General features: G+C 40.7%; 1 protein-coding gene across 1 annotated transcript; it reads right to left on the bottom strand.

The window, feature by feature from the left end:
- Window positions 1-251: 251 nt before the first annotated feature.
- Window positions 252-20731, bottom strand: TERB1 (telomere repeat binding bouquet formation protein 1). The gene is made up of 15 exons (XM_064722961.1): window positions 20720-20731; window positions 18406-18592; window positions 15625-15753; window positions 15070-15201; window positions 14575-14635; window positions 14366-14481; window positions 14081-14203; window positions 13399-13551; window positions 5869-5961; window positions 4279-4449; window positions 3151-3231; window positions 2086-2202; window positions 1586-1698; window positions 851-1060; window positions 252-563 (listed from the first exon to the last, which is right to left on the bottom strand). Exons 1-15 carry the CDS (start codon window positions 20729-20731, stop codon window positions 534-536), a joined length of 1728 nt encoding a protein of 575 aa, XP_064579031.1. The 3' UTR covers window positions 252-533.
- Between the last annotated feature and the right edge of the window lie 156 nt (window positions 20732-20887).

Raw genomic sequence — 20887 nt, 5'->3', positions numbered from 1 at the left:
CTGCAGCAGTGAAAGATTTGCCTCCTCTGTGCAGCAGTGTTTAACCACAAATTCAGTGTTTTCTGTCAGACATTTTCCTGCGCATGCAGCATATTCAACACGTGACAAAATATTCCACCTGCTTTAAACATGTCACTAATTAAGAGGAAACAGATTCAGACACAACAACATTAACAGCACTTCCAGACATAAAGTATTCATTTCAGCAATATATCCTTTTCTTACAAATAGCATAGAGCAAGCGACAAAAAGTTAACTCAAAAATTGCACAATCAAATGCTCAAGAAGCTTAAGTTCCAAATTAATGTAATTTTTACCAACAGAGATTTTGTTGTCTAGGATGGCATTACTTAAATAAACTGTCAAGTTATGGTAAATTAAAATTACAATGCATAACAATTCTGTCAGTTGTCACTGAAAAACAGGAGTCCAAGCCAACCTAAATTCTCCAAGGGCTTGAGTTGTTCTGGTAATACCTCAGTGTTACAAAGGCTGTTCTTGAACATTCTGCAACAAAGCACTCGCAGATGATGCTACTGATGTCCTTTGTGGGCTTTTTTCATCTATCAAATGGAGATAAAAGAGAAAATATCAAGATAAATGTTGCCCCAAACCACGGCACAATTACAGACCAGCTATCCATAGACAAAGGCTTGTCACTTAATTGCTCCCATGGTCTCCAAAGCACAGGAGCAATGCTCCCTGTGTGAGGGATGCATGGATTTATCACTGGGAAACTGCTGCACAGGCTCTCACACACCAGCATCACAACACAGGCTGGGCAGAGAGGAGACCAATTTCCTGATAATTGGAAGCATTTGCCATCAGTAGAAAATTCAGTGCTCAGTACCTGCACCTGTAACCTGTAGTATTTCTTGGAAAGGTCAACGCTTGTCCGGCCTTTCTGGAAAGGGTAAGACCACAAAATCAAATTCCAGTGGTTGCCCATTTTTTGGACGCCTTTCAAAAGGCAGTTGATTTCTTCAGTTGTGAAATCTTTCCGGACTCTTCTCTTGTTCAAAGGTCTTGTGTTCATGGCCAGAGAATACATTTTATTGCCCTGCAAATAATTATTTTGGTGTTATTGAGAATGATGTAAATGTACATGCTATTTTGCACGTGGGAGTAACATATTACTGGCAATTCAACATTTAATAGTTGTACAGAAATGGTCCCACTGGCAAGGAAACAATGCTTCTCCAAGGTTTCTTCATTCCCTACTTACTAAAATACAGTTTTTTTCTGTGATCTTCATTTCTGTTGTGCCTACAGAGTTTATTCTTTTAGCAGGTTTATTCCTTTAGGTTTCTGTTACTTCCATACTGTGTAAATCTTCATCAATACAGGAAAAATCAGACCTTCAGATCCACCATTCTGAAAATATGTCAGCTGAAAAATGCTGAACTCAATTCAAGGCTAAATCAGTGTGACTGGAGTAGAATCAACACAGGAATATTATTTTAATAAGGTTCATTTTGCTACTAGGCTACTGTTAAAGGTGACTAAAAAAGAAACTACGCAATTCCTACTTTTATTTGGCCATTTATAAACATGTCAGTGCATGATTAGGCTGTGCATAACTAACCTCATCTTTGTCAAGTGAATGTGTGCAATTTTCTTTTAAATGCTGACATTTCTGGCTGCACATCTCTTTGACTCTCTGTCTCTTCTGGTTAGCATCCTGGGATTTCTGTAAAGCTACAAAATTGTGAACAAGGAGGCCACTTAGTCACGTTAAGCTAACTAAAATCTACTGAAAAACTGGATATAAAACTGTAAAGGAGCATTTATTCTAATTAATCTGAATATGTAAACGTTGCTTTGTTAATACTATCTCATTCTCCTTAGATCTTTTTCTCATAATCCACATTAAGACATAGGAACTATTGATGAACCAGAAGCAAATAATAATGTTATTGATGTTCAAGTTGATTTCTGTGAGAGAAAGTGTAACAGTTTATTTAAATTCATAGCCATTTCTCTCCAATAGCAAGGACAGGTACTTCTCTCAATGCCCTGACTTAAACCCAAATACTGATCTTTCAGATGTGCATATCAGAGAATTCGCTTTCTGATAATACTCACAGTTTTCATAAGCAGGTGTCAAGTTATAGTTGCTAGTCCACCTAGTAGTATTTCTACTATATTCATCTCTCTTTGAAGTATTAGATTTGTCTTTTCTATTTGGAGTCAAAAGAATGCCTTAAAAAAATAAACAACAAAACATTACACACCTTTATGAGAAAAAACCCAAATCATAAAACAGAGGTTATGTTTTAGGAATTAAAATTTAAGCAAGAGTTATTTTTTGAGCCATACCACTAATCTGGTCTTGGAAGAAAGACTGGAAAATTCAGTTTACTTCAGCTTACAGGAAATGTGTACTTGCTAAAGATAATATACTGTTCTAATGGGCTTTTAAGATGAAATACAGTTGCTTTGGTTGGTTTTTTTATATTTTAAAATTCCTTTGTGGTTTTCGTAAGACCAATTACTCAATTACTGAATCTGATGGGGAAAAATAGAAACAAATTTTCAAATCAACCTACTAGCTTTTACTGGGCATAAATTAAATAAAATAACCATGTGAACAAGGCTTTTGAAAATAAGAGTACTAAAAATAATTTTTTGGTGGGAATTTCAAAATTCAAACTTCGATTCTCATTTCAAAGAATTCATTCTAAAGGATTCCCCTTGTAGCTGAGTATCACAAGCCCCAAGTCCTTAGCAGAGCTGCCAGCAGGAACAGGAATGAATCTAGTGGAATAACATGTTTGGAACTGCATAAGGAGTGGTGCTGAATCCAGGTTCAGGCAGCTAAGCTCTGCTCTGAGCCTGACAAAACCTGTCCATTTTAGAAAACAATGCCACAAGAAACTGAGGAATAGCAAATGCCATGGAAGTAACCCTGACAGGATTCAAAACAGGATCAATACAGCAAGCGCCACATAACTTTGCAGGGAAATAATGTGCATTCACAATTTCATTATTATAGAGTATGCATTTTCTGGCTTAATAATATACAGATTGTTCTCAGAATCTAGAGGGAAAAAAAAAATTTTCTATTCACAGTCTCCCATGATAAAGTTCTGCAAAAGAATTAATAGACAATAAGGGCTTTTCACACCAGTTTCTGAACCAAGCCCTTACTTTGGAAACGATCCTTCTTGCTCCTAAAAGTTGATATTTCTTTATGCAGCCTGTCTTTCTCCACTGAGGCCGGCAGCATTTCTGGAAAATATAAGATGAACACCAGTACAAATGCCAATAAGTAATAACTGTTTAATTTTCAGAATTCATTCTTTAAAGCAGAAAAAATATAGGATGTGCTACTATTTAATTCATTAAGATCTCTAAGTATCCTAGACTCATAAGTGCATCAGGAATGGTGTGGCCAGCAGGAGCAGGGAGATCATCCTTCCCTGTGCTCAGCACTGCTGAGGCCACACCTCCAGTGCTGTGTCCAGTCTGGCCCCTCAGGCTGGGAAGGACCTTGGGACACTCGAGAGCATCCAGAGGGGGCAACGAGGCTGGAGAGGGGCTGGGAACACAAACCCTGTGAGGAACCCCTGAGGGAGCTGGGGGTGCTCAGCCTGGAGAAAAGGAGACTCAGGGGTGCCTGTATCACTCTCTACAGATCCCTGAAAGGATAGTTGTGGTCAGGTTGGGTTGGTCTCTGCTCCCAGGCAACAGCTGACCAAACCAGAGGACACGGTCTCAAGCTGCACCAAGGGAAATTTAGGTTGGATATTAAGGAAAGTTTTTCACAGAATGAATGATAAAGTTCTGGAATGGTCTACCTGGGGAGGTGGTGAGTCACCATCCCTGGATGCATTTAAAACAAGGCTGGATGTGGCACTCAGTGCCAGGGTTTAGTTGAGGTGTTGGGGCATGGGTTGGACTCGATGACCTTAAAGATCTCTTCCAACCCAGTGATTCTGTGAATATTGAATGAAATTACTTTGGTGTGATGTCATACATTTACTCACACATATTTCAACTTAACACATTCCTTTCTCTTAGGACTTGACTAATTCTGGCAAATGTGAGAGTCTTATGAAAGCCTATAATGAGCATCTGTCACCATGGCAAGAAACACACAAAGTCCTTCTAAACAGGAGTGGCCAGTTCTGATCTCATTTAGTACAAATCACAGTAAATCAAATTCAATGAGTGAGTTTCAAACAGCAAGACAATCAGAAGTAAATAAACAAAAGTTCAGAATTGTAAATGCCATTCTAAAGCAATGGTTCCAAGTACTGAACATAAACTCCATACTCTGGTGAGCTGCAGATCTGTTGCTGTTACCAGCAGCCACCCTGCGGAGCTCCCCTCGGTATCTTTCTTCAGCCTCCAGGATAACTCTGTGGTGCTCACACCTATGCAGGCATCTCTGCAACATCTTGGTGAAGGTTTTGCTGTTCAAGGACAGTCCTCCTGCTGTACAACCTGGGAAAAACAGGATATTGCAGAAATAGCAATCACGGCTTCGAAAGGAGCCCCCACAAAGTTCAGGGTTTTATTTTGCTCACTAGGATCAATTTGACTTCAGGTTTTCCATACTCATGGCACTTTTATGTGCCTTCTTGAAATACTTTGTATTTGTTCTCTTAAAAAAAAAATTGTTTTCAACATTTTATGGGACTAAGTTTTACTGCACTTCCACTCCAGAAGTACTGAGTGGGGCACAGATCCTCTACAGAACTACAAATATTGGTGGGATGGGAAGACACAGGCCTCAGTTCCATTTGCACATTTATCCAGGAGCCAAAATATATATATTATGTGCCATATATTTTTTTAAACTTTGTGTTGTAACAGGCATGAATGGTCTCACAGGAAGCCTTGCTGTTCATTTTTGAGGACATTCCCTAGGGTAATTTATGTTTTAAGATATCATGGATGCCCTCATACATCAGCTGAAGGAGAACTTGTGTGAGGAATCACAGGAAGGGCACAAGTCCATATCTGTAACATTGTGCCCTAAGATAAAGCAGTTCTAAAGCTCAGCTTGAATTTAGTTTGACAACTCGGATAAAAACAATGTTCAAACGTGAGTTATGGGCTGCTTTAGGGGTTCTTTTGTTTTCTGTGGGTTTTTGTTCTGTTGAGGGTTTTTAAATAAAGGAACATTGGCTTGATTACAAAATCCACTCACAAATCCAGAGTACCACCAGCATTCTCATGACCTACTGATGGAGCAGGCTGAGGAATCAGAGCCTGGGGTAACAGAGGGCTGTAGCTGTGGATTACCATGAAACTGCAGTGGGGGAGAGAGAGGGGCTGCAGAACACTGAGGAGGTTTAGCAGGCAAAGAAATGAGGGAAATGAGCAGGGCTACGCATTCTTCCTCCCTCTCTGAAGGCACAGAAAGGAGGAAAACACTGCTCAAGTATTCTTCTAATTAATTACAGCTACTCTATGTTCTGTTTGTCAGCAAACCCACATTATTACATGGACCAAAACTGCAATTTGTCAGTTTCATTTCAATATTTATCTTTTATATTGGAGGTAGAAAAAAGGAAGGGAAAGGGAAAGGGAAAGGGGAAGGGGAAAGGGGAAAGGGGAAAGGGGAAAGGGAAAGGGAAAGGGAAAGGGAAAGGGAAAGGGGAAGGGGAAGGGGAAGGGGGAGGGAGGGAGGGAAAGGGAAAGGGAAAGGGGAAGGGAAAGGGGAAAGGGAAGGGGAAAGGGAAGGGGAAGGGGAAGGGGAAGGGGAAGGGGAAGGGAAGGGCTTTGTTATTACGTAACAGGTAATAGAAAAGATGTGTTACAATCTCTGTCAAGACAATCCACTTACTGCACTGCTGTAAGTGGCTTGTTTAAGGCTTTTTATGTACACTGGAAAGAAAGATCTAAGATAATACTTACCTAAACACCTTAAATCTGGAATTTTATGGGATGAAGATATAGCTGAAGTACTTTTGACTCTCTCAGTTTTCTCTGAGCAGAATGAATGTTGACCTAAATGAGGGAGGAAAAAAGTCACTAAGAAATACAATCCATCTTTTGCCATGCATCAGCATAACTACATCCAACTGCATTTTCTATTTGTAGATTATTAAAGTATAATTAATAGAACAGCAGAAATCCAAATGATATTTCTCAAGTTAAATGCCTCTCATTCACATTTCTGTAATTCCAGAATAACCGTGTTCAATTAAATGTTTTTTCATCACTCTCCCAAAGAATATCACCTCAACTTGTAGGTAGCAAATCAGCCCAGTAAACCCATATTCCTTAACCAAGTGCTATAAACTTTATTTTTGTTTGGAATCAAGTGCTGTAAAATGTAATGTATTGGAATAAAACATATTCTCAGTTTAAACAGGTGTAACCTGGAGATCAGCTGGACACCTGTAAAGCTCCCATTCTGGCAAACTCTAATCTAATGATTAGAGTTAACAATTTTATAAATTAACAGGAAAGTAAACAATGAATAAAGATTTGATTGAACTGATCCCAGTTCTGAAATCAATGTATCAGACCAGGATTAATGCAAATCTGGAAAACTTTTCTCTTAAACACATGTTCATCATGTAGGAACAGCATCAGGCAAAAGTCACTCTCACAGGCAGGTTCTATCCCAGCCTTGCAGGCACAGCACCAAACCTCCATTTTCTGTTAGTGCCTTTCACTGGTCAGTACAGATTAAATACTAAACTTAATCTCTGATACATTCATTTGTACAATTAAAATCAGTTTAAAAAAACAAAGCTAAAATAGGTATTAGAAGAAAAGTAGGATAAATGTTCTCCTGCTAAAATTGTGTACAATATAAAATTCCAACACTATGCAAACCCATTGAAGGATATTACACACAAGGCACCTCTGTCATCTAATGATACATAACAAGTGATAAAAAGCAGTGATAAATGTACACAAAACTAATTAAAATCTCATTAAGAACAAAACCAGCTCAGAAAGGAATATGTGTAGCTATTTGTACCTGATGTGCATGTCTGTTTCATATTTCTAACAGTCTCTGCTGGTTGTTTAAATAACTGTTCACTGGGAAGATCAAAATGTAAACAAATTAAAACCAACAAACCAATAAAAACAATGTACATTTACCTGCAAATGAATACACACATTCCAAGGGCACAACAAAAACCCATATTAACTACATAAAAGAGAAAACTCTAAAAGAATTATTCTAATTATGCCAAGTTACTGGACTTATGGCACCCAGCATGAAATCAGTGCATGTTAAAACCTGTTTCCCAGAGATGTGTGCCTGGCATTCTGTGCAGTCTGTTCAGCAGGGAGTGCAGAGCTGTCACTGGTTTCCTGAGGAATTTGCAATTCAGATTCACATAAAGATTACCAAGTGCACATAAAGCTCTCACAGAGTCTTCAGAATACTGTACCCTTCACCATTTGCAGCACTCTAAAAGGCAATTGGTTTTCTTCTTTTCTTAGATTAATTAACTTCTGTGCAACCAACACACTGCCATGATCCCCTGATGGAGCTTTTTTGTGTCCCTGACTCCCTCTGAAAGCCACAGGAGCAAGAAGCTGGATCCATGGTCACCTTCCAGTAACTCCTGTGTTCACACAAACACCTATTCAAAACCAGATTTTTTTTTAAATTCATATTTTAAGAATTTTGTGCATCAGAGCCCAGAACAACAACTAAAGAAGCTGTGAAATTATGCCAACCAGTAGCAAAGCAAAATTTACCTGAACGTACCATGGAAAATATCCAGGCTCTTGGTGATTTCTGTGCTAGTTGCAAAGTAACAATATAATATCAGGAAACTGCACAGAGCAAGGTGCAGTCAGACACACAAAAAAAGCACAAGAAAAATGTGGAACTCAAAAATCCAAAACAAAACATACCCCCCACCAAAAATGTAGTTTTGCTTATACTTTTCCATTGACTGTCTTGAGGAATATTCCAGATATAAACTCAAGAGAATGGAATCTGTATTTATCATTGCAAGTTAGCTATAAATAATTTTGGGTTTATCAATAGGAAAGATAAACACAAGCAGCAAAAGAAAATTAGCATCTGTGTGAGAGCAGTGAGCAAGAGAACAGTTCCAAATAGGGCTGTTCCACCACTGGAGCAGAAGGGGAGAACAGCAGAGGTGCAGAAATTTTTCCCCCTACTTTGCAGACACTCCAGTTTATTATTTTTCCAAGCAGTTCTCTACCTGTTGTTTCCCTAGAAACCATTGTAGCTTTGTCCAAACCAACAGCTGAAATCTTGATCTGTTACACCAGTGAGAATTTCAGGGCAAAAGCCATGGATGATTTTCAGCACTGTGCTGAAGGCATTCAAATGTGCCCTAAAAGAGGCAACACCAGCACTCAGAGAGCAGCAGCTTCACAATGGCTGTAATCTGTGATCTGTGACCTCAGAAACAATCTCTGCTGGGCCACCAAAGGGCTACATCTTGCACTAGGAAAAACACCCATGGTTAGTTACAGATAATTCAAACACCTGTCAATCTGGAATGACTAAAGAAAAGCAACTTAGTATTTCTGCTTAGGTGTAAAATTCTCACCCTGCCTGAAGACCAGAGCGACTTTTTCCACAAGCAGTTTTCCCATTTATACTGTGACTCTGAGGCACACTGTCTGTTTGCAGCTCAGTGACTGAACATGGAATGTTCCTCTGTTCAGTCTGTCTGGTAGAAGCTGCATCCATAGTGTTCACTGTTTCATTTTTTTGTGCAGCAGAAGTTAGAGATGGAGCAAGAACCTCATTATTCAACTTTGAGGTCAACTGTGGACAACAGACGACTTTCTGTGCTCCTTCTGTGTGCTTCTTTGGATCAACAGGTTTCACTTCATGGGATTTTAATGCTTCAGAATTGGCTACTGAAGATTCATCTACAAATATTTCTCCTTGCACTCTTTCCTGTATTGAAAAGTACTGATTAGTGACTATGTGAGCTCTATAAAAATGTTAAATAAATCCAGTGCCAGGATTAACTAGATAGTCTAACTCTGACAGTTAAGCAAATTCCAGAAAACCCTCTGACTGAGCTGAGAGCCAGCAAGACACCAATGCCACTGAATGTGTTGAGGGGTACTTCCTAAATGCTAATCTCAGGCTGAAGCAAGGAATTTGCTACTAAGGCACTGCTAGAAAGTATGAGCCATCTAAATAACTCATAAACTTGCTGTTCCAAACCCACAGATACATAGCAGCTTTAAAGCACAAGGAGAAAATGAAACATTCTCCTTTATCATCTATCCCACCACAGCCATACAACCCTGAGCATTTCATGCATGCAAATATTAAAATTATATGTCTGAATATTCAGCAATTAAAAATTAATTCAACTTCTTTTTCTATCTCATAGAAAATCTGGGGTTACAATAAGCAAGAGTACTTCATACAATACAGATGCCTCCATTCTCTGGACTCCTGTAACTCAGTCTGATCTACAATACTGATAAAAGCTGCAGGTTGTAGTTTCACACAAATCCAACGTTTTTCCTGGGTTTTTTGCTCATATGGAAATTATCTTAAGGATTTACTTTGGCTTTCTCCTTAAACTCTGGAAAGGTGTGATTAGTTTTATACTATTTTGGTAAATAGGCCAACCTCATCGTGCTGTTCTTCAATTGAGTTTATTCTGTGTAAAATTTCTTTTGCTTTTTTCCAGTAGTCTTGCAGACATCTTTTTCTGACTTGCACATCCAGTTCTTCTGCATTGTTCACATTTAATGAGTTATCATATAATTTCAAAGACAACTGTTCAGCTTTATAAAATATAAAACAAGATTAATATTTAAAATTTTATCAAGTAACATTTTAAAAGTATTTATTATATTTTAGTACGCTGAGGGACAGCCCCAATAATTTAATGCAAAATAACAATTTTTATAAAACTTAAATTTATACATAAATATTAACACACTTGAAATATACACTGCAGTTACAAGAGGTGAACTTGCAATTATAGTTCCTTATAAACTGTTTTCACAATGATGCTGTGAAAAAAAAAAAGCTTTTTCATTGAATTAACTCTGGGTTCTTCACCAGTATGAGTCTCTGCTTTTTTAAATAACAGTTCCATATTAAAGGACACTACAAATCTCCACACCTCCTCAATCTTGCACAAATCTCTCAGTTGAGCTTGCAGCACAGAAACGTAGATACCTGTTTGTTTTTTCCTAATTAGCAACTGCACACCCTCCACGCTCTAGAGATTAGAGGACAAGGTCCCTGTTTCATGGGAGGGATTGTACAGATAAGTAATAAAAAAACTGAGAGGGGGGACCTAAAAATACATCCTGGTTTAGAAAAAAAAGAGAACAAGATTTCTTAATATTAGAAATTAATGTAGACACAGTGATTTTGGGCTTGATTATCTCGTGGTTTATTCTCTCCCTCTAGTGGTACATCCCCTGGAAGAGAGTAAATGACAATGTTCGTATTTTCCACACAATTTATAGATGGGAAAGCTTTAAGAACTGGCCCTACATGGAGAGGTTTCACAAATGCATTTTTGCAACACTGTTGGAATTTTTACTTCTCTTTTTTCTGCCTAAGTCAGTTCTTGATGGCAAAAAAGCAACTTTCTGTGCAGAAAACAAACATCTTTTGGAGTCCACAGAATTACAAAGCTGCTGCAGTTATAATTACTGGGGGAATCAGCAGAACACAGAGATGGAAACAACCACTCTCATTTTTAAAGCAGTAACAGCAAGCTTACTCATTTGTTTGCAGTTCTGCAGCACAAAAGTGGCAGCTTTGATGAGTTCCTCGTCCTGAGATTCTGTCAATACCTGAATCATAAGTGGCAGACCATTGTTCTGAAGCAGCTCACACTGGTTCTCTTCTGGAACAGGACATGGGAAAGGAAAGCTTTGGTTTCAGCCCCACACACCTTAACCTTACAGTAATTTTAGGGGCCAATACTGGCAACTCTCTGCAAGTTTCTGTAGAAAGAGAGATTTGCATCCCAGACCCCAGCCTGCTGCAGGGACAGCAGGAATTAACATCCCACAGGATGATTTGACCAGAACTCAGATTTCTGTAAGAAATCTGAAGGATGACTGAGACAAATTATACCATGGAGTTCCAAGCTCATTTCATTGTGGCCTAAAACATTTCAATAATGACTCCTGTATTTCTTCTCTTCCATTACCTGCTCTTGGAGTAGATATGTGACATTTCTGGGAGGCCTGAGATGAGGAAATATCAAAATCTCAAGGTTTATAATGAGCAAAATCAAATTAGTAGTTTAATCCTGGTCTAGTCAATCTCTTCCTCCTCATTTATTATATAATTAGCTGAATTTTTATTGTGATCTCATTCACATATGTATTCATGTAATTGATAACTTTGCTAAACATAGTTCTTTCTCCTTTAAACTCAATTAAAAAAAGAAATAAAAAAATAACACTTTTATTTTGACAGTGTTGACATTTTAAGAAAAACCTTTTTTCTGTTGAAACAATTGTTCAATAATTTTAAAATAATTTTTCTATTCAAAAGACATTTTCCATTAAGTCTTGTTTCACTAATTCTTAATGAAAAAATGTCTGTTAAAATAAATTTATGACCGATTGAGCTAATTATTGAACCTGCCATTGGCACTCAGAGGATGAAAACCAGCCAGGATTTTTGAACATAAGGCCTTTATCTTGTTTATCTAAACACACATGAGAAAAACCAGAAGTACAAACGAATTTCCCTTTCTCTTTGCTTGCACTACCACAAAACACCAACTGAAGTGCTGTATTTGTACCAGATATGCTTGGACAAGCCCTGAGGAACATGACTAAAACATTTCAGGGCTACCTGCTGCTTCTGTGTCTTGAAACCAATGCACTTCCCTGGCTTTTACAAACAGCACTGGCCTTGTAAGCAGTGGACAGAAGCTGTGTGTGCCAAGGACCAGGAAAAAGAGAGCTCAAGGGAACTCATTTGCTGTGTCTGGATTGTAGTAGCTTCCAGCTCTGGATTAATTATTCCCTGTGACACCTAAGCCCAGCTCTGAATTCTTGCATATTTAGTCTACTTTTTTAAAGCTCCTAAAGACACTTGCTGCTTACAAGCTTTAAAATTTAACGATGGAATAATATAGAAAACTTTTTGTCCAAATACTAACACAGTATTATTTAACAGAACTCTCTCTCGTGTCCCAGCCTTGATGAAGTGACACCACTGGGGGAGTCAGGGGATGAGAATTTAGGAGAAGCTGACAGACAGGAAAATAAAAAAGCAAATCTTACCACAAACTTCAGTACAGTGTCCAATTGCTAGAATAATACTGATTTTTTCTCCTGTGCTCAGTGTCTCATTGGACAGCAGCTTCAGCAGCTGTGACACAGTGTGATACTTTGCCAAGACAACACCCATGGCAGCTGTTTGTTAAATTAATTGGAAGGAAAATAAGCGAGATCATGAGTGTACAGGAATTATCCAAGGATAAAATGCTGGTTTTGAGGGAACTCTACAAACCCCTCAGAGCCTTGGGCCTGCTCAGCCCTGCCCTGCTCCAGCTGGAACAGCTCAGATTGCCCCATGCCTCCTGTGCTGCTCCCAAATGCAGCCCTGCCCGTCCTCCCAGCCTGTGCTCCATGGAGGTGAGGCAGAAGATCCGATGAATGAGGGCTTTGCACTGTGCAACTTTTGCAGATCCCTGCTGAGTTTCTCCTTTATCAGCTCCAGCATGGAGCCAAGAGAGCTGAATAAGACAACAGAGTGTCTGCCATGAAAAGAGCAGGGGGCAAGCCCTTCCTGGCACTGGCAACACCCCTGCTGGTCCGTCCACGCTGAGGCCTGGTGCTGTCACACCCAACTGATCTCAAACTACCCTCACAACCTGTGCAGGATGATGCTTTTAAACTTTTGGGAACTTCCATCTGAAGCTCTCATGGCAGAAGTGGGAGATGCACCCACCATGGCCACAGCACAGGTTGAGCAGCACCACAGGTTTCTGCAAACCTTCTGTGGGAAACACAAAACCTCATCAGGAGAGCAGTACCCAGCCAGCAAACCAGGGCAGAGTGTGCTGTGCAGAAACACCACATTGCTTCAGCTCCACCTCTGAATGACTAAAGCTTCCTTAAGATACACAATTTATTATTCAGGCACAGGCCTACCTCCAGGATCCAAACTGACTGGTCAAATCCAGGCCCAGAGCTCAGCTTTACTTACCCAGCACAGGCTGTAGCATCTTATTTTTGATTTTCAGTTGGGTTTAAATTTCACTGTATTTATTTTAGCAACAATGGGACAGTAATCCACCTCAGATGAACTGAATCACTCCCCACTTACACCTCTGAGTTTTAAAAAACACTGCAACATCCACTGGGATGTGTATAACTTAACTGCCTTTAAGCATTCATTTCTGCAACTCTACCACCAGCACAAGACTTTAAAAATTGCATTTTAAAATTACCATAGATAACAAATGTCTTTCCACTCACAGTTATTGGCAATACAGGCATCCAGAGTCTTTGTTACTATCACGGCGAGTTTCATGCTGGAGTGACTCAAACAAGAATCATGCATAAGCTCAAGGAGAACTTTGGCTAATGTATCCAATCCTCCAATAGAAGCAAAATATTTCTGCACATATGCTTAGTGGAAAAAAGAAAAAATGTGATTTAAGCGACAGAGTTTGCAAATTATTTTAGCATTTCACTGAGTAAGTCCATTAGAGTTTTTCTGTGCACGTGTTAGTTATTACATTTCTTATACAACAGAAGCTGGATATACATAAATCTCAAGAAATGCAGTGACTGCACATAAAATAGTTACAGGAAAACATGACCCTAGTATGTGCACACAAAGGGCAGACATCATGCCCGAGTTCTACCAAGTCATTGTTTTCAGTCATGTAATAAGGACTTTAATTTAGACACACTTCTAATCAGAACAGCTCCAAAGAGTTTTACTGAGCCTAGGAAATGTCACCAGACTGTGGCTATCTGTGGACTTGAGCACAGCACAGCGTAAGTAAAGATGTGGAATACAGTGGTCGAAGTTGGAAGAACAGCAAATGACTTTGTTAGAGATAAATTGACAAGAAAGAAAAAACCATTTAGCTCTCAAATTAAACCTCCTTTTATCAAATGCAAAACTGTGTAAAGCTTGAGCTGCACTTACAGTTATTTGCAACGGTGAGACCAAGAAATGAACAAATGGGACGAACTATCCCAGGCTCTGTGCAAGTCTCCAGCCACTCTTTGGCATGGGGAAAAACCGAACAGCAAATCTTTTGATTATCTTCTGCCAAAGTAAAAACAAATTACCCCAAATCAAAACGCAATCATTGAAATCAAAACGCAATCATTGAAATCAAGTTCAGCTGAACAGTAAAAATGAAACCAAAGTGTTACCGTCTGGAGGATATCTCTGAACTTCTTCCACAATTTTCAGAGCAACACGTACCGTTCTGGGGGTTGTTGACACAGGCACAGAGAGCGCTGCACACTGAGCACCAGAGCTGATAGCAGGCATCAGAGTTTTCATCTGACACATTCTTCTCCGACGTGGAGAGAGTTGTTCTGTTCAAGACAATGCAAGCAAGTCCCAAATAGTCAAGGAAACAGCTGCTAACCAGTCCATTATCTGTCTGTCTGAATTGCAACCCTGTTTACCTGAACAACTGCAGCAGCAGGCTGATGCAGCCTGTGTCTCTGACACAGCTTTGCCCGTTTTCTAGAAGAGAACACACACAAGACTCCAGAGACAAATGCAATTGCAGACAAAATCTTAACAGCAAGTTTAATTTACATACATACATTCCCTTCCCCAAGCACATATCCTCCCCAGAAGGAAATACAAAATCATATCAACATGTTGGTAAATAACCTTTCTATGTCTCTCTCTTTCTAGACACTCTCAGAAACTATGGGTTTCCATTTGCAAACTGTATTTTTAGAACTAAACCACGTTCTGCTGTTTAAGAAAATCCCAGTGAACAATGACATACTTTGACAATTCAGGTTCAGTGACATGCAAACATTCATCTTTTTAAATTAACTTCACCAAAACATTGCTTATTGACTGTGCCAAATTTTGGACTGAAGACTGGCAAATAGAAAAGGAGTGTTGTTGTAACACAGAGAAAAAAAACCCATTTTTTTACTTACTATTATTTGACACCAGAGCTAAGATGACATAAACAGACATTCTTTTCAAGTTCACACCAGAATCCTTTTTAATCAAAAATAAAATGAGGTCTTCAAACAATGCAGAAGTACACAAAGTCTGCTGACAATACACTGGAAACAGAAAGTGAAAACCATTAAGTGCTAAAGTAAGCCACTCATCATCCTAAATTATTAAGTCTCAGTTGGGGAGCAGAGACAGGGCAGGACTAGGAAGTGCCTGAGGCCTTCCCCCTGGCAGTGAGCTCTACACCAAGCTTTGGAACAATGCAGGAGCCACTGAACACTTGCTCTGAGGGAGAGGGGAGTGCAGGTGTCTGGAAACTCAGAGACACTCTGTGTGCACCGGGGAGCAAGGCACTGATCCAACCCAGGCATGGACAGGGCAGCTGGGGCACCCTCACTGTCCCTGCTCCAACTGACAAGCTTCTAGTCCCATTTTGGGAGACCAAAAAGAAATGGAGACAAAGCAGGAGCACAAGTAATGACAGGGGGCCATAGCGCACTCAGAAATACAAACAAGATTATTTTTATTACCATTACTCTCTATAATAATCCCCAGGGTAAATAAAGCTGCTTCCTTTACGATGCAATGAGCACTGGACTTGGCAAGGTCATTTATAAACATCAAACCACCAATTTCTCGCAAGTATTCGCTCGCTTCACCTACAAGAGGAAAAAGGAACAGAAACATTTGCTTTTGTTTCTCTGCAAAATGAAAGGCTTCTAAGGTTCTCCAACACCTCAAGCCTGATGTCCTTTAGACATTTTTACAGTGCCCACCAGTTCTTGGCACATTTGGTGATCATAAATGACTGGTTCTAAGGAAAAGCCTTTCTTACTGTTTTGCTGGCAAATTAAATAGATAGTGATCAAAGCCTGCTTCTGAGACAGAGGGCAGTCCATCTGATATTTAAGGCATTCAAGCAGTAAGTTCAAATCTGTTTTCATATCTAGGAGCAAACACAAAAAACTTCATTAAAATTGTTATATTTTCTAGATATTAATCTAGTCTAACCTGTCCAAAATGTAGTATGTACATTCATTTTAAAAAAGGGGAAAAAGTGAGCCAAAATGGAGCCACACCACTTCTATTCAGCCACAAACAACAAACCTAGAAATATTTCTGTCCATAGTTTGTTATTTGAGCATGATTTCCTTTGCAGAGTAACAGCCTCCTCGTAATATTTCTGGCCTTTAATTACTAGTAATTCTTAGTAAGTCTGATGTAAACAACTAAATATTAAATTCACAACTGCAAGGTGCATTAAGTGTAAATAATACAGAGCCATTAAAGTATTCAGAGGGCAAATAAAATTCAGAGTGCAGTTGAAAATCTCTGGAGTAGCAAGGAAAGAGTCCAAGAGCACAAGGCTGCTGTGTGGTACTGAGTTACAGGAGACAGAAACCACGCAGCACAGCAGCACAGCCCTCAGCCAGGTGCTTGGAGATGTAACACAAAATATTCTCTGGCCTCCTACATACAACCCTGGGTGGGTAAACAGCTTGGAAAATCTGCTTCTTAGTCTTTGGGGTATCATTAAAAGACTTACTTGATCATTATTTCTAGCAGTGACAGAGGGTATTGTTTGCTGTAAACCCTTACAAGGTTTGAAGGTTCTTAAAGAAGTTAAAATACAATAAAAATGTGGATAAATATTAGCAAATTTAAAAAAAAAAAGTGACTTTGTGGTGGTGTGTTTTACTCTGTGTGTAGGTTTGGCACTGGATGTACCCTTTGCATATCCAATACAGTGTCCAAAATTTGGCAACTAGGAAAAAGCATGTTTTCCCAGCTGCTCACCACCCCACAACAGGGCTATCACTAAAGTCTGCTAAAACTTTGTAAAATTGATGCAGATTATAATGATAAATTATATTAGATATCTTACCACACTGACTTATCTGCACCTTTTGAGTGTTCATTTTTGTTTTATCTCTGTTCTTGTTCTACAACAGCAAGGAAAAAGTGTTTTCAGTTCTGTTCAGATTAGCAGTGTTTATAATATATGCAGTATAAATGACATCATTTTTCTAAAATGCACTTTTCCCAATTTTCTGCTTTTACTCTGTCATCTCACACACAGTTTAATGTATTCTTGTATGGCAAAGTTTTCCTTTGGAAACACAATATTTTATAATAGCCCTGCATTTGTAACTACCAGGTTATCACCTTTTGAGAGTGGACAAAGGCTCAAAGCAGAATCATTGTCATCTTAACGAAGACAGCCAGCCCTGCTTTCTCTTGGGAGTTACTGATTGTCCCCATTCCTTGGCTGCTTCCCTTAGAGAGCGAGAATTGAGAGACTTCATCTCCCTGCAGCCTTTCAGAAGTGATAACAGACATGCATGTCATTTTCCTACAAATACAACCCTGGCACAACAAGGAAAAGCCTGCCAGCCTTCCTCACCTCGTTTTGTCCTACTGCCACCACCCTGCCAGCCTAAGAAAAAACAAAACCCACCCAAACCAAAGGAAGGCTGCAAAAATGAGTTCACTCTGGAGCTAATTGCTTTTCAGAAGAGTTTAATTTAATACATGTTTATACAATTATACAATGTAGGAAGCACAAGGGGTTTAAAATTGTATGTATACAAGGACACATCTTGACTTTTTCCTGGATCTTTTTTACTTTTGCAACCTACAGAAGGTACACAAAATAGTGTTTATAAGCCAGCCTACATTAATTAGATGCAAACAGCTCACCTCGGTTGTTGCATCACAGAGCAGGGTGGAAAGACAAGCAAATAAAACAAGATTTATCTCAACAAACAGCTGACAAGTGTTGCATATGAAACTCTTCTCCGTCAGTTATGGCAAATAACCCACTTGTAACATTGCTTCAAACCTCAGAAACCACTCCTGGAGAAGCACAGATCTGCCAATGCGTGTGCTCAGGAGCACTAGAGCACATGGCTGGCACGGTCAGCAGAATGCCAGCCTGGGCAGGATTTATCCTTCGAAACCAGGGACCGAGCCCAGAGGGGACAAGTGCGCCTTGTTGGCGTCCTGTGGAAACCAAAGCCCAGAGCAGCAGCGGAGGCCGTGAGGACGCTGCGCTGTGGAACAGCACTTGGGGCTGTCCTGGCCTATTTCAGCTCCCTCAGATGAGCCCTGCGTGATTTACAGCTCATTATCAGAGCTCCATTCTGAAGTCTTAGCAAGCACTCCAGATCAGCCCAAATATAAAAGCGAAAGAACATAAGAAAGGGGGGAGGGGGATGAAAGGCAACAGTCTAATGATGAAACAGCAGCTGCATTCTTCTGTGGGAAGGTTAGGGAGTCTCGAGGGGGGAAATGGGGTACGGCTCGAGTACCTCTGATCCAGTGGTGCGGGTGGCTCCGGGCAAGCCCCGAGGCGAGGCGGGTGCCCGCTGCCGAGCGCAGCCCGGCTGAGGATGGGATCTGCGGGCTGACGGGTGGGATCGCCGGGCTGAAGGGGAGCGGAGGCCCCGCCGGCCTGAGGGCCGCGATCTCGCGGAGCTGAGCGGTGCGTTTGTGCGGCTGAAGGACAGCGGAGGCCCCGCCGGCCTGAGGGCTGCGATCTCGAGGAGCTGAGGGCACAGCCCGGCCCGGCCCCTCAGGCGCCGCCGCAGCCGCAGCGCCGCCCGAGCGCCTCAGGCGCGGCCGCCCCTGGACTCGGGACAGCCCTGAGCCTTCCCCTCAGGCGGGCGGGAAGCGCTTGGAGTTGTAGAACCGGCAGGGGTGAAAGAGATCTTTAAAACCGTCAGTTCAACGTCAGCCCAGCACTGACACTGCAAACACTAAACCACTAAAGCATTTCCCAGTGTCAGATCCAGAGGCCTCTTTAACAGCTCCAGGGATGGCAACTCCATCCCCTCTCTGGCCAACCTATTCCCAGGCCTGAACACCTGAACAGTGGAAAGTTTTTTCTAAAATCTAACCTGAATTTCCTTTCAATGTGAGGCTACTTCCTCTGGTTCTGAGTGCATAGCTAATATCTGAGTTTATTAGAAATGCATTCTTTTATACACCATTCTGATAGAGGTGGACCTGATAGGTCTTCTAATCAACACCTTGTCAAACCATCTGCTAATTATGAAGACACCCTTTGGTAACCATCTTACGAAAAAACAACTCTTCAAAGCACCAGCTGTAATTGCCTGCAATAATTTCTGAGATGTAAGTCATTAGTTTCAGCTCTACCTTCGCAGATTAGGTAACCCAAGTAATATTCCACTGGGAGAAATTCCTATGTCCTTTCTTGGAGCAGTTCTGATCCATAAGAATGCTAATCTGGTTTCAATCATTAATTTGGTAATATGGTTCTTAAGGATAGCATTCATTCTCTCCACACATCCAGAGCTTTGAGGGTGCCACGGGGTATGGAATTTCCAATTTATGTCTAATACAACACATAGAACGTAAAATTTTTGAAGTAAAGTGTGTTCCCTTACCTGAGTCAATTCTTTCAGTTATTCCATATCTGGGAATGATTTGTTCTAATAGCATCTTAGCCACTTTGGAGGTAGTTGCAGTTGAGATAGCAAAGGCTCCCAGTGGGTGAGGTGATCAACTGTTCCAAGAAGATATTTCCATCTCTGTATTTTGGGGAACTCAGTCTAATCTATTTGCATATTTTGAAAGGGTCTAAAGCCTAGGGCTCTTCCCTCACTAGGGTGTTTTCTCATCACTTATTTATCTTTGAAAAACTTCAACATTGTCCAGTCACTATTTGGCTACTGCAGAGACTTCCTCACAGCAATAAGTTCTTCAGAATTGATCATACAGTGCTTGAGCTCTCCAGTGCATTCCTTGGTGTAGCTTAATTAGAATTACTGTAGCAATTGCTTTATTCACTATTTGCCTCCCTTTCCTGCCAGCTGTGACTGGAACTACACTGTGGTAGTGTGTTGTTAAGTTTCTTGTGTTATTCCCCCAATTTATGTATTGTTCTCCCCTATTATGTGTAAAATGGTTTCGTTCCCCCAGTTTTTCCCGCCACTGCTAGCCTGTCAGCTAAGTTGCTATAGTAACCGCTATTCATAGTTGCCGATATGTAATTGCTCCTCCCCTGGTTTCCCTTATAAGTGAAAGTTGTTTCCTCCCTGTCCAGTCAATCACTCCCTTCCTCCTCCCAGGTTTCGAGAACCTTCTCCTCTCTGGAGATGGTGGTTGGCTGGGGTCCCAGGACACCTCCTTTACCTTTTGATTATTGGTCTCCATGGAGTGTCAGTTCTGTGAAGTTCATCCCCTCACCTTTCCCGATTGGTTCCGCCTGTACCCACCCCCCCCTCCTTTATAATCCTGTTTTCACCCCCTATGAAAAAACTTTTTCCCGGTTGGTTTCCCCGCGTTTGGATCCCGCAACACCTTCAATAAACCGATGTTTAACCCCCGGGAAATGGTCAGCTCCGTTCCTCTCCAATATCAGCGGTGAAAGCCAGTCCGCAGCCAGCACAGCCCGAGGCCATCAGACGCCGAAGGGTGCTGGCCAGGAATTGCAGAGGGGCGTCGGCCTTTCGCCCTCAGCTAGTCGGACTCTAAACTTCGGGCCACATATGCCCTCCTCTGCACTACACCAAAGGGAAAGTGCCTGCAGCCAAAGGAAGGCTGTGCTTGGGTATCTGCTTCTGTTTGTTGTTGCTGCCAGCGCTGCTGTTTGTTTGCCTTGATGTACATACTGGCAAAGAACTTCTCCCATATCTTTGCCTGAAAGCCCCTTAATTTCAAAGTTATAATAATTTGGAGAGGAGGAGGTTACATTCTCCATTCCAGACAGGTCCCACAGACACCTGTCTTTCAAACCAAGACAAGCTGACAGTTAACAATTTATTA

Source organism: Zonotrichia leucophrys, chromosome 11 (assembly GCF_028769735.1).
Source record: "Zonotrichia leucophrys gambelii isolate GWCS_2022_RI chromosome 11, RI_Zleu_2.0, whole genome shotgun sequence".
NCBI classification, from domain to species: domain Eukaryota; kingdom Metazoa; phylum Chordata; class Aves; order Passeriformes; family Passerellidae; genus Zonotrichia; species Zonotrichia leucophrys.
The sequence above is the reverse complement of the archived record's forward strand: the minus strand, read 5'-3'. Positions and strand labels throughout refer to the sequence as shown.